We start from the raw sequence: 13,716 nt of genomic DNA on the forward strand, positions 1-13,716 counted from the left end.
TTAGATAGAAACCATTATTTCATATCACAAGTATCTTAAGTACACGATACTAGCTTGCGGTGTATAATTCTCAAAGAATTTCTCAATCGAATTTTATTCTAATTTGTAGAAGTACGAACATATTTTTTTAATTCGATAATTCCTGCAAAATATGATACAATTTCTGTTTCATATTTGTAGTACATATATTTGTATAGAATGGCATGAGATTAAGTAGAATGTGATCTTACATTTTAAGTATGCAATACTTGGCTTCTAGCGTGTAATACTAGAAGGATTTTTTAATTGAATTTTATTTGAAATATTTTCTTTGAGTAAACTTTGGACAATATGTTTACCTTAACAGATCAACATGATTTTTAAATATTTAAAACGTCAAACTTTTTTCAAAGACACTCCTGCACCGTTTTTGACGACATTTATCTTTCTCTTTCGTCAATTTTGATTCATTTTTACGTAATGCAAAACGGTGGACGTGTAATTAAAGTAAGAGTTAAATGAGAATTCGTTCGAACGTTTAACGAGCTCCGTGTCTATGTGATTAACCAATTCAACTGCACTTGTACGTCAGCTAAACGATAAGCTTTTTTCTCCGAGATGGCAAATCTGTACTCGTCTATCACAATTTCTCCAATTTTTCGTGAAATTCTTTATTTTCCTAAATGAGCGAGAGCGACAGTTACGTCGAATTTACTCTGCGAAATGATGAAATTTTGTTAAAAACTTTGTCGTATATCGTTGTGTATTTGCGAAACACGGAAAATGCCACGATGAAAGAACCTTTCCTTCTTATAATTGCGGAGTACAGAAATTCATAGAACTAAGTTTGAAAGATTGTTGGCAGAAAAATGAAAACATTCGGTTGAAATTAAAAAAACGTTGGTAGCAGAGTTTTGCAATTAAATATTTAAGAATACGACTGTTTCAAATTAGAAAGAAAATAAATTACAGTTCAGAATTTTTGTCTTAATTAGACTTTCCAATTAGACTTTGTCAAACAATGTAAATGTTATTTTTCCATATGGAATTACAATGCATTCCTATAAATTCATTTAATTTAACTTTCTTACCATTCGCATTTACCAAAGGTTACACGTGTCTCTGATAAAAAGAACGAACATTGTAAAGTTTATAAAGGTAGGAGCGTTACAGACAAAAATGTTACTTTAACGAGTTGATATTTCGTATTCTGCGTGTAGTATTGAAGGTAGTATTGCTTTCACAATGAACGAGTGCGTCCTTTGTTAAAATAACACGTAACGGGAACAATGTTCACGTTAAATAATCTAATTATATGGATGCTCCATTCTTTTGAATAAAATTGTGGGATGATTACTTTGTAAAGGGAGATGCCGGGAAAAATTGGAGGATTAAGTATTTCGGAATAAAATTCCAGTATTTTTCATGCAACAGAAAATAATATGTCAAATCTTGTGTGGAGAGTTTCCGTGAAAAGGTAAAAAATATTCCCACAGGCTTTCACGGTATTTTCATCGAACATTTTGTCGAATATTTTCATTATTATTTGTTTATAATACTAGTATCGATACTGATCTTACAATGGTATTTTGGAAAAATTAAAAAATTCCCAGGGAAATGAAAACTTCCAAACTTTTTAATTTTTCATGCGCATAGATTTTTTTTTAATTTCTCAACTTTTAAAGACTTAAAAAACTCTAAAAGATATCCGAAAAGTTATCCTATTTTACGGATCTCTGGAACATTCTAATTTATTGCCACAGATTCATGTTCGAAATAAAAAGAATTTTTCTTAAAATTACACGTTCGATGGAACGTGCCAGCATCTTTGGAATAAACAAATGGTTTATCGCTAGCGAAACGTTGCAGGGGAATTGACGAATCAAGTCGATCGATATCGGTCGTTGTCGATTGTATGAGAAGCTTGGATTGGCCGTGTTTCATCCTCGATACTCGCATCATTTCCCCCGCGAAACGTGAAAAATAGCCAATGCTGCTCGATGCCTGTGGAACGATTTATTTTACCACGCCACGTGAAATGGACGAACTGCTAATTCTGACGCAGTAAGCGTGAAACTGTGTAATTTAATACTATTCACGCTTGACTGCTAATTAATTTGACACTTGATATCATTATTAGATATATTACGAGGTATCTTCTTTTCGTATCGATGATATTTACTTTTTTTGTAACTCGATACCATGATTACCACTGATACTTGACTAATAATTATTTATCTAACTTGATACTATCATTGGATTAAATTGCAACAAACTTTTTTCAGTTCACGAAGCTGCTATTACTTTTTACACGGCACGATGTCACCTTTTATTCCTTAGTATGTTCGCTTGCGTGTAATTTAATACCATTGACACTTGATACTTGATACTTGATATCGTTACTTTGCTAAATTCTTTCCTCTAAAATCGAAGAATTGGAATTTTGCGACTTCCTAAAAATGCCAGAATATTTCAGTTGCAACAGACAATCGTCGAATTTATCACGAACGTGTACATATCTGCAAACGCATTTAGGAGGATTCTGAATGCTTCGTTCCGAATTTATTAAGGCAATTATGCATAAATCAAGGTTAGTTGCAGGTAAACGAATTTCCAGGAAAATAAATTGAATTCCACGCGTACAAATCAATTTATGACAATTGCGAACAAATCGTTTATTAGTTCGTTCGTAAACGAAGTAACAACGAATATCGAAGATTAAAGCAATTAGGCGAAGCCCTTGGAGCAAACAAAATAGAATTAAAAAAATTAGCTTCTGTTCGTTATAATACGAAGGGAGTAAAAGAGCACGAGTTACGGGTCGCATAGAAATCGCTCATAAATAAATTAAACAGGTAGTTTAACTCGACTCTCGAGGGATTCTCCGAGGAGCAGACAACGTTCCCTGAAAAAATAGATTTTCTCGCGGGAGTTTTCGCTGGAAAATCCTCTCGCACAAAAAGGTTGCGTTCGTGATTGGAAATTGTTGGTCCTTCTCTTTCTCTCTTTCTCCTCGCATCGCTCGAGAAATCCACAATCTCTTCTTTACACAAGAAGCTCGCTAAACGATACTATCGAACTCTCGATGAGAAACCTTTTGAATTTTATTTCGCCAATCTTCCTTCCAACGTTTCGTTTTGTCTATTTATTTGTTCTTAAATTGAGAAATTCTTTCTCGTTCCTGTGAACGTATGTTTCGAAATCTTTTTCGTTTAGTTTATAGGGCAGATACGTATTTTCCTAAACACTTGGAGTTACGAGTTCGTCGATTAGATGGACGTGAAATTACAAAATTGAGAAACGAAAGATTTGGAATAAGAAATTTTGTATAACAGTACACGAGTTGCTAGGATTAATTTGTAATAATTGTAAATTATCGAGTTAGCAAGTAGCAAGATTTAATTATGAACTGTAATTTCATTTCTTTCTGCCTGGATAATTATTATCTCAGACGCGATCGTTATTTATGGAGTTTCGAGAATCTTGCTCGACTTTATCACCTTTCTTAATCATCTCACCTATTAGTACTAATTATGAGAAATTTTTCATAAGAGAGAGAAAGTTTACCGAAAGATAATATTATAATATCTCGATCCACTGCAATATAAGCAGTTTAATGAATCTCCATTAATAATTATACTTATTATACAATAATTTTCATCGTCGATCAATGTGTATTCTAGGTATTAATGATACCATACCATTAAAAAGTAGTGAAAATATAAAATATCCAAACTTGTCAAATAATATTAGAAGAACCGAACACCCGAGACATAGCAGGAAAATTTGCTATAAGTATGAAAAATTCCAACGTTCTCTAATTCTATCTTTTTTCGTTTTATCAATTTCGCAAAAGACAGATGAAAACACGAAAAATGTTGGTACTTTGAAAGATTAAAAAAATATAGGAAGAAGAAACACGCTAATTAATTTAATAATTTACTGAGATAACGCGATCATTAAACACCCTATTTATAAGCAAGATAATTATTGAAGTGTCGGGAGACTAGAAGTTTGGCAAAACCAAAGTTGCTGCAGCTTCGATGGCAATTTAAACTTTAATATCATGGAAGCTTCCAATTAACTACGGGTCCTGCATGCTCCAGTCGACTCGGCAGTTCGATTGGCTGTTCCAAGCAGCGCGAATTCGCGAAATAATTTAATATTTGTTCGATTATCGAATCTCCACGTTGCCACACATTCCAATCAAGTTAGACGACGGATCGATCGTATTAAAAGACGAATGATTTTAGAGGTTTTTCTTTTATCACAGACTGTTCTTGTCACATCCATGATTTTGCATCTGGGAGATTAGAATTTAGTTGAGAAAGTTCTTAACGAGTCATTCTCCTTTGCAACTGCGGAAGCTTTCTTCGTTTCATGCAAAAAAGATCGCGAAAACTGCTTTCCTTGTGACGCAAGAAGCATGTTTCTCTTGGTTGTTAAGGAAATCGATATCTCTCGACAGTTCTGTTAAAATTCATTTGTGCAAAACATTGTGAGAATTTTCCTCGAGTTATGCGAATTTTGATATCCTTCTAAAATTGTAGAGTATGTATAAAGACGATTAAAATCCGAAATCTTCGTAAATTATTTCCAAACTTATATTCGAAAAGGTTGGAAATTTCCTTTTCAATTCGTAGTTTTAAGATTTCTTTAAAATCCAGATTTTCGAAATTTTTATACCAAACCGAATCGAAACGAAAATTTATTTCCAAAATTCCGATAATCCTGCTATTAATTATCGTACGAAATTTGACAAAAATCTTGTATTAAAAAAAAGTTTCCTAAATATTTTATATTAAATACAGCAATTGCGAATATTACAGACACGTGGAAATAGCGCGAATCACGTATTTTACACCGATCTCTGAGCAGGAGAGGATTTCTGAGAATTTTATCGAAAATGTCGCCGTAATTCACCTGCAACCGTAACAAACGAGCGTGTGCCGAATTTCCTCTAGCGTTTCACTCGCGAAAAGCGATTATTTACGATCGATAAATTCTTTTTTCCGGTGGAAAACTGCATTTCGAGCGGCGATACACGATTGATGGAAGCCTTTAATAAAATTCGTCACCATGAAAATTCACGGTACCTCGTCTGAAATGCAAATAACGACGGTACATATTCATGCACGACTTGTTTATTTTTCAAGAACGTGCGCCATGTAATAGGGAATTCCGATTCTAAATGTTTCGTTTAACGAGAGCTGTCGATCGTGGCGAACAATCGAGGATCGTTGGAACGCAAACAATTGCTTTCATCTTCGAATATATAACATTTTTATGTAATCGTACGAATTTGAAGATTGTAGTATTTGGTGTGGGGAATGACTGAAAGATTGTATCAGTTGGTTAACCGAAGATTAAGGAAGGTTAAGAAATTAAGAAATATAAAAATATTTAGTAACGAAATTACTACTTTCCTGGATCAATAATTTAGCAACGAATAGTTGGGCGGCAAATGGGGAAAGATTCCGAGAGATTTTTTTATGGAAAATTATAAATCATATATTATGTGTTATACGAAAATGCCTAATTAGAAATTACGATAAAAATTTCAAATTATTAACTGTTATTATCAGAAAAAGAAAAAAGACAAGAAGAGAGGTGACAAACGCACTTATTCAGACCCATCCGGATCGATATTAAAGTTAGAATGTCTCGCCATAACGTGAGCAACGACTCGGGCAAACTTCGAATATGCCCTTTATCATCTCCGGGGTCCAGTAAGGTTAATGCAACGCTTCAGGTGTCGAGTAGCAGCGCGAAGGTCCAGAAAGGCAATGGGAAATCACGAATCAACCAATGAAACTCGAAACTATCGTCGCGTTTCCTCTCTACGCTTTCTCTTGAATATTCTTTAATTTTAGAAATTCTAGAATTTGACTTGGTACTCACAGATCGATAGAACTTGGATACTACGCTACTGTTTCTTTTCTAAGAACTATTTATATAATTTTGGGAACTAAAGTAGGTCATGTTAGGTGGAGATTGGAGATCAAGCAAGTTTGCCAGATGACGAGATGTGATATAGATGTTTAGATCCGCATCGCGATCAGAATTTCTGACCCTTTTTTTTTTTTTAAAGAAATATTTTTTAGGAAATATTCGTTGAAAGATGTATAGAAACTTTGCTGAAAATCTCCACTGAAATTCTTCCACCTTTGCCAACAGAATATTTCTTCAAAAAGGCATCAACACCTCTTTGTTCATATTGGGTTAAAGAGTATTCATATTAAAATATGCATTGCCACTTTGCTAAAAATCATAGCAGAAATTCTTTCCTTTGTTTTTCAAGGAAATATTCGTTCAAAAAGTCATTGACTCCTCTATGTTTCGGATGTCAATCAAAGTCCCTTTTGTCATGGAAATATTCCCTGAAAAATTCATCGACGACGACGATATCAAAAAGGAGTCTTTGATTTCTTGTCGACTTCGCCTAGCTGTTCCTGCCATAAGTTCTCTCGAAAATCTACCACCTAACCCATGAACACCATTCTCCAAAATTTCACATTGACCAAAATTCCTTATTTTCCATATTTATTGTCCATATTTTCGATTGCTTACAATCGGAGAAAGAAACGACTCTGCAATAACGACGATCCAAGTACTTATGACTATCGATTCTTTGATTTAGGTTAGGTCTGTGTAAGTATCATAATAAATACAATAGTCCTTAAATACTTTATGCAGTCACTCTCTAGACACAGCCAGAGAATCCAATTCCCTAAAAGCTCCGAATGATTTACTTTCCACGATTATTTCAACAAGTCTGACAGCGAAACCTGAAATCTGGTGGCACACGCCGCACAATGTGCACAGTAGCGTGAATTACTAAACGGCAATGATCAAGTGGCGCGTGCAGAGCGGATCGCGTCTGCTTGGATCGATGCATACAGCTGGTTTGCAATAACGTGTATTATCAGAGCGATTCACAGTCGACGAAGTCTAGCTTTGACCTACAACTCTGGCAATCTGGCTAGAATCCCACCTGGCCTATGAAATCCCCTAAATTATCCGAAAACTAATCGCTGAGAGGAGAATCTATCGCGTGGGAATTCGCCTTTAACGTAAAGGCCAGAGAAACTGGAACACTTTCGATGAGCACGCTGTAGGTGCTAGCTGACTGAACGCCTGACCCACGCAGCGTGATCTAATTCTCTGATAGCGTCGATGATAGTATCGTAGGCCTCTGAGTCGGTCTTCTGTGACGTTGGGTTAGTTGATCTTCTTTCTCGCGATTTTGATTCTCTTTTTGCTTTCCATTCTTCTCTCTGGTCGAAGCGGACCAGTACCTTTACGAGGTCTTCGCGAGTGTCACAATTAGGAGTTGGACTTTTATGTGTCGGGTCTGTTCTTTCAGGCTTTACAATTTTTACACTAATTGGCTTCCGTAGTTTAATTTTCATCCTTTTTTTTTTTTTTTTTTTATCTTTTGTTGAAGCTCACCAGTTTCTTTACAAGTATCAATTAGGGATTGGGTTTTCATGTGTAAAATCTATTCTTCCCAGCTACCACAGTTTCGGACTAATTGGCTTCTGTATTTTGATTTTGATTCCCTTTTCTGCCTTCTGTTGCAGCGCATCGGTTTCTTTGCGAGTGTTTCGATTGCAGGTTATATTTTCATGCGCAGGACTTGTACTCTCGAGCTTCACAATTTTGCGATTAATCGTATCTTCTTTCTTCTGATTATTTTTTCTTAGTGCTCCTATGCTTCTCTTTCTTCGATTATATTTTCCTTTCATCGATATAAACTCGCTCGTAATATTAAACAACGTGGAGTGGGTGGCTTAGCGTAAAACTTTTTTTATTACTCGGATTAAGAGAAGCGTAACTAAATGTCGACGCGATAAATCGCGTGAAACAACGTGGGTGGATGGTTCCTCGCTCCTTAAAGCATTAAATTGGCAAAGGTCGAGTTGTAGAGCTCTTAAACAATCGAACGAAAGAATTCTAAGTGAATTCTGGCACGTTTTCCTGGTATCGGGAAATTTTTCACGATTGTTCAAAAATTATCCATTAATACTATCTTTATTTATAATCTCCACTTATAATCGATTTCTACCACGCTTCCTCCTTTCGACTGTCTTTTTAATTATGCAAATCTATCTGTTAGATCGTCAAACGATAATACGATTTTTTTATTTATAATATCTCACGAGGTAACGAAATAATAAAAATTATTCTCCGAGATAGTGAGAATGATTATTCGAATATTTCACAAATTAGTATTCTGTCGCATTTCAACCGAGATACTCCGTTTATATAGAGCGATGATTGGACTGGATCCACGGAAAGGAAGAAACGTGCAGATTTCTATTTGAAAAGAGCTGTGCAATACAGCCATAATGTTTGTGAAAGGACTATAATCCTCGAAAGATAATCCCTTTTCAACCATTCGTCTGTTTCCTTTAACATTTCCTAATTTCAATCTAATTCAAATATTTCTATTTTCAAGGATTTATCATTCTGTCGTCGCTTTATTCCTGCAACACGATAGTAACGTGATCGTTGACCCGGAAGGTCCTCCATTAATTATGTTTTGTCGGAAACATCCTGAGAGGCAACTGCGGCAATGTCTCGGCGAATATTCGCCTGAATGATATTCGAGAGTCGATATGAGTCACAGCGTATATTACGTGTATGAAAATATAATAGCAATCGAACAACCTCACGTTAATCGTCATGTTTTTTCGTGTCACGTTTCGCAAAACAATTTGCTTTGTTTTAAAGCGATTCCCAGAGAATGGAGGAATTATCAATCCTCTCAATAATATTGAAATACACGCGAATATATAAAATCGTCGAGCACACTTGCGTCGATTATAAATATAATTGGCAATAAACGAAGTCCGAATGTAATTGAGATTCTTCGTCTGCATGAACTTTTCATCCCCTCGTTGCAACCTCGAATGAGCGTAGAAGATAATTAATTGGAGCGGAATGCGGAGATTGCTTACCGAGCAATGTTGGCAAAGGGAAAAAGATATCGGGAAAACGGTGGAACCAGGAGAAATTAGATCGTTTGTTGAGTTTACAACAAAGTACTATTCTGTAGATTCTGTTTCAGGAATCAAAAGCTTCTGATTTAATCCTTGACATTGAGGTTAGGATTGGGTATCGAGTGAAGTATCGTAGTTGAGTATTCTGGTAAAAACTGAGGCTTTCCTTTCAAAGCCTCGGGATGTTGCAGCTCGATTAACGCGAATTACGAGCGCGATAAAAATTGCAATATCTAACAAGGAAAATATATTTTGATTTATCGAATTGTTCGTTAAAAGAACGTTTGCACCGAAAGACTGATAGAAGCCATAGAGCATTTTTCAAAGAGCATTGTAAAAATGACACGAAAAGGGAAACGCAGTAACCCGATAATTCCCTATAAAAGATTCCCCTAACATACTAAATCACTGAATCACTTGAGGTTCGCGAACTCGCGCCAATGTTCATGCTACCGTAGTATCTATTAATAAGCATCATTCGATCCTCGAAACGACTCATCCTAAAGCTGTTGAAAATAAATTTAGGAACGTGCTCCAGGCGATCATCTCCCACAGTGGATGGGTCCAAGAATATATGAAACGGTGTCCCATAATATCGAACGCATTCCCCTGGCAATCGTCGCCTAAATTAAACGCCATTTGCGTGCCAAAGCGAGAAGCGTCCGAGCAGACATCTATTGTTCATATTGTTCGTGTTGGAGACCATCTGTGCAGACGTATCCCATTTTCAAAGGCAGTTGCGTGAATTAATCACGCGTCGCTAATTCGATCTGAACAATTTCTCTCTTAATTTCAGTGGCGAGTTGTTTCGTCCTCTGGCTCTGATTTCATTTCGCCTACAGATGGAATTCGATATCAACTCGAGTTATAACGGCGAGTAGAAGAAACTCTGAAAATTGATACGCTACGAACTTTATTCATTTTTAACTATCAACTTTCTTTTATCCGTCATTTTATCTGTCATTTTGTTGGATATTATTACTGGAATTTTCTTAATGTTTATTTGCGTGCCGCGTTTGAAATTATCGACGTACCTAGTATTCGCAATGGGAATTGAGTTTTATAGTCGACGACTATATTGTAGTTTGAGATTCGTAGTCGATGACTATATTATATTTCGAAATGCATAGTCGATGACTGTACGGTTCATACGACGAGAAACTTAAAAATTCTTAATAGGTTTTGCGTCCGTGAATGCTTCGCATTAATTTTAAAGTGGTTAATTGAGACCTTGACAGGGTTGTTCCATTTTCAGCACGACGATTACCATTCTTGAGAAGAGCGGGGTAGGTTTTACGAGTGGGGCGGTTTTGACCTGTTTCGAAAATGAGGTAGCCTCTTTAACACACGCGTTCGCGAATTACGTGCTTGGACCAGTCTACGTGTTTCTTAGTTTTTGAACTAAAGTTGCCGTTAAATTGACACCAAACGATAAAATCATTTGTATATCATCTCATCTCGTGCTTGTCAAATATATTACCAGAGAATCAATTAACTTCCGATAAACAATGTTCCACATACTTACAATTGTCCCACTGCTAATTGAAGTGTCGGGTGATTTCGAAAACTCGCTTCAATCAATTTCCATAACGATCGTTCGAGCCTTCAATGCCAGTCTCGTTCCAAATGAAACGTTGTGTTTGCAAACCAGCATGAAATTAACTTAATAATGTAACAATATTGAAACATGGAATTCGAAAACAACGACCCATTTCAACTTGAAAAACCGCAGCACGTAGTCCGTCTATAGATCTCGGTAATTGGCAATATCTGTAAGCAACAGTTTTTGTAAAATCCAGTTTCAAAAATTAAAACTATTTAATTCTCTACTATTCTTTGAAACTCGAGATCGATAGCATAGTTCGCGAGTCTATCCAGAGGAAAAAAGCTTAAAACTGGATTTTCCGGGGATCGATTAACCTAATGCCACTTCAGGCAATTCGACTGATCGTTTAAAGTGAGATATTAGATTGTTGCCGTCGTAAAATTGTGGCAATCGCGTTAACGCGCTCGCCAGAATCGATGCTAACGACGATTGGATCAACCGGTGATGCGAGACGGATCGATCTTCCGTTTCCAGGCTCTCATCCATGCGACTTTTCATAGCTGCACGAAAGTGGAACGAAGGAGGAAGGAAAAAGGATGATGTTTCGTGGAAAATTGATCGCTAGTACAAAATAGTCAAAGGTAGAGAAACCTGATAGTGTTTCTTGCTATGTGTATGGTCCACTGATGCTTCAGTTTCAGAGGATTTTTGATCTGCGATAATTAAATTTTCGTAGATTTGATGATATTTGAGAATTAATCACTTCTTTCCATATTATCCTGATCTTATTCAAATTTAGGCTATTGGGTCGAAAATAAGCAATATTTTATTATTCGTCCATTCAGCTAAAAAATTAAAAAACTTTAATGACAGTCTTAGAAAAATCGAAATATACCTGCATTAAAAATTTAGCAAATTTGTCACGCGAAAATAAATTACTATCGATGTGTATAGCCATAATGCGTATCATCGTAAAATCTGTTGTACAATAATAGAACATAATCAACTTCATCAAGGTCTGCCTGATAACTTGAACTCGAAATATCGCTAGTAGTTAATGAACGATCTGAAATTAGATGAGAGAAACATGCTCATCCATAACGATTCGTACCTGGATATAGGCTCACGCGAAAGCATGCTAATCCTTGAGAGCCAAACGTTTCTGGGTTAATCTATCGGGTTATCTAGTCGATAGGAGAACTATGATAAACCTGTTTGGTTATAGTCGATCCAGATTCAAACAGTTCGCTAAATCTCTCGTCGCAACTATTCCAAATGCGGAATTACAGAAACCGTCAGTTTTCGTTCAAAATTAAATTCAATTAAATTAAGTTGCAACGATAAAATGGTAGAAACTATAATCTTCTATCTTAAATTAAATTCGATTGAATTTCAAATATAGAATGGCTGATACGTTCCAGTTGAAAATTGAATTTAATTAAATTTCTAATGCAAAATGATAGAAACCAAAAAATTCCAAGGTGACTAAAGGTACTCCAAAAGAAAAGACCCGAAAGCCCAATGACATTAAAAGACACAGGTCTTAACTCTTTCAGCTTCCCAGTTAAACATCGAACGAGACATCGTAAGAGACAGAAATAGGCTCGAACCGTATCGTGGCTACCGTGATTCTCATTGTGATGATTCGGGAAACCCAACAGGGATCAAGATACGGTCACCCGTGACCCGAACCACGAGATTGTCAGCGCTGTTTCAGCCCAAACCCACTCAATCTGCCTATGCCATTTAAAATCCTCTCCAATCCTCTCCTATAAACCATTTCTACCTCCGCGTCAACCTGTGGGTTACCCAGAAACTCTAGAAAATGGATGATGACGACACAGATGAGAAACGAGAATCTCTAACCTTGGTCAACAAACTGTCTCACAAAGAATCAGAAAGCAAGCTCCTATTGTCTTCGAAATCTATATCCAAAAACAGGTTCGAAGCAAGACAACAAAGGGACTCCACGGAAGATTCTGACACCATGGACGGTGCCTCCGATAATAAAGTGGAGAACATCTCAAAGGACGAGGACACCTCAGAGCCTCTAGTGACCGATGAAAAGGGTACCAGGATCTCGGACAGACATTGCCATTCCCTGGACGTTCCAGAGGAAGCAGAGTCTCTTCTGATGACTCGACAGCAGGCTATTACGAGGACCAGCCTAAGAGTGGGCGAGGGGGGGAGCAAAATATCCAGGTTTCCTGAGAACAGATCTGCCTGTCTAGGTCTGTTTCATCGAAGCCCTCAGTCTTCGTCGAGTCAGGAGGATTACGAACCCGAAGTGAAGAGTCTGTCCAAGATTCAGAAACAACAACAGCATCTTCTAACCACCGGCAGTGAGACTCAGATGACAGTTCGATCTATGGAGAGTCTTAGAACCTCGAGGAACTTTCTGAGCGCGGATGAGCGATACATAGAGGATTCTAAGAGCCTGGAATCTCTGTCGCTGTCTTCAGAGTCTCACGTGACAAGTTCCAAGAGTCATTACAGGAGCTTCCTGACATCTTCTAGCAGCGATGTTAGGAGGATCATGACCGTTGAGTCAAAGAGTAGCGACGATCTTCATAGAGAGGAGAGTCTAAATGCCGAAGTTAGACGTGGTCTGTTTGCCAATACTGGGCTGGAGAGAAAAATCCCGCAGCATCTTAGTTTACCACCGCCTTCCAATGTGTTTTCTCTGACCAGTCCAGGTGGCAGTGACAGGAAGATTACCATTTTGAGTCCATACTCGCCGATTCAATCTATGGAATTCCAGTTTTCCGCGCAAACGCTGAAGAGTAGACGCAAGAAGGCGATCGTTTTGCCGAGGTTGGTGTTACCCAGAAGCGAATCCGACGTGTTCCTAGAGTGAGTAGTAAGATAATACGTAGATTGAGCGTTAACGAATTGTTGTCAACATGTGGGGTAATCAGAATGTGAAATTTGGGTTTATTGTTACATTTGATGTTATGGGTAAATGGTGTTTCGTTGCGTTTTTTGTATTTTAAGATTCGTGAAGGCTAACGCTTCTTATAATGCTTAATTATGTTGGCTGTTGTCTATTGGTTTCAGGAGGAAATTGAAAATTCTAAGTTTGATAGGAATCTTAAAAAATGTTGCCATATGAGATTATAAAAATTTGCGGAACTTTGGTATTTGAGATATTTGAATAACGAATATTTGAAGTGGAATTGCGAAAAT

General features: G+C 36.9%; 1 protein-coding gene across 15 annotated transcripts in view; it reads left to right on the forward strand.

Annotated features, from left to right (window-relative positions):
• dnc (phosphodiesterase dunce) overlaps positions 1–13,716 on the forward strand; it is a 396,997-nt gene that overhangs the window by 232,167 nt on the left and 151,114 nt on the right. For 4 of the 15 annotated variants that reach the window (XM_033340650.2, XM_033340651.2, XM_033340652.2 and 1 more), the window contains exon 2: positions 12,087–13,383. The exons of 10 other annotated variants lie outside the window; for them this stretch is intronic. In XM_033340650.2, the coding sequence (XP_033196541.1) occupies positions 12,356–13,383 (1,028 nt within the window). In that variant the 5' untranslated portion in view covers positions 12,087–12,355. The remainder of the gene's footprint in view (positions 1–12,086; positions 13,384–13,716) is intronic. One more of the 15 variants, XM_076625386.1, reaches the window with a different exon arrangement.

The sequence above is a fragment of the Bombus vancouverensis genome, chromosome 16 (assembly GCF_051014615.1).
Source record: "Bombus vancouverensis nearcticus chromosome 16, iyBomVanc1_principal, whole genome shotgun sequence".
Lineage (NCBI taxonomy): Eukaryota > Metazoa > Arthropoda > Insecta > Hymenoptera > Apidae > Bombus > Bombus vancouverensis.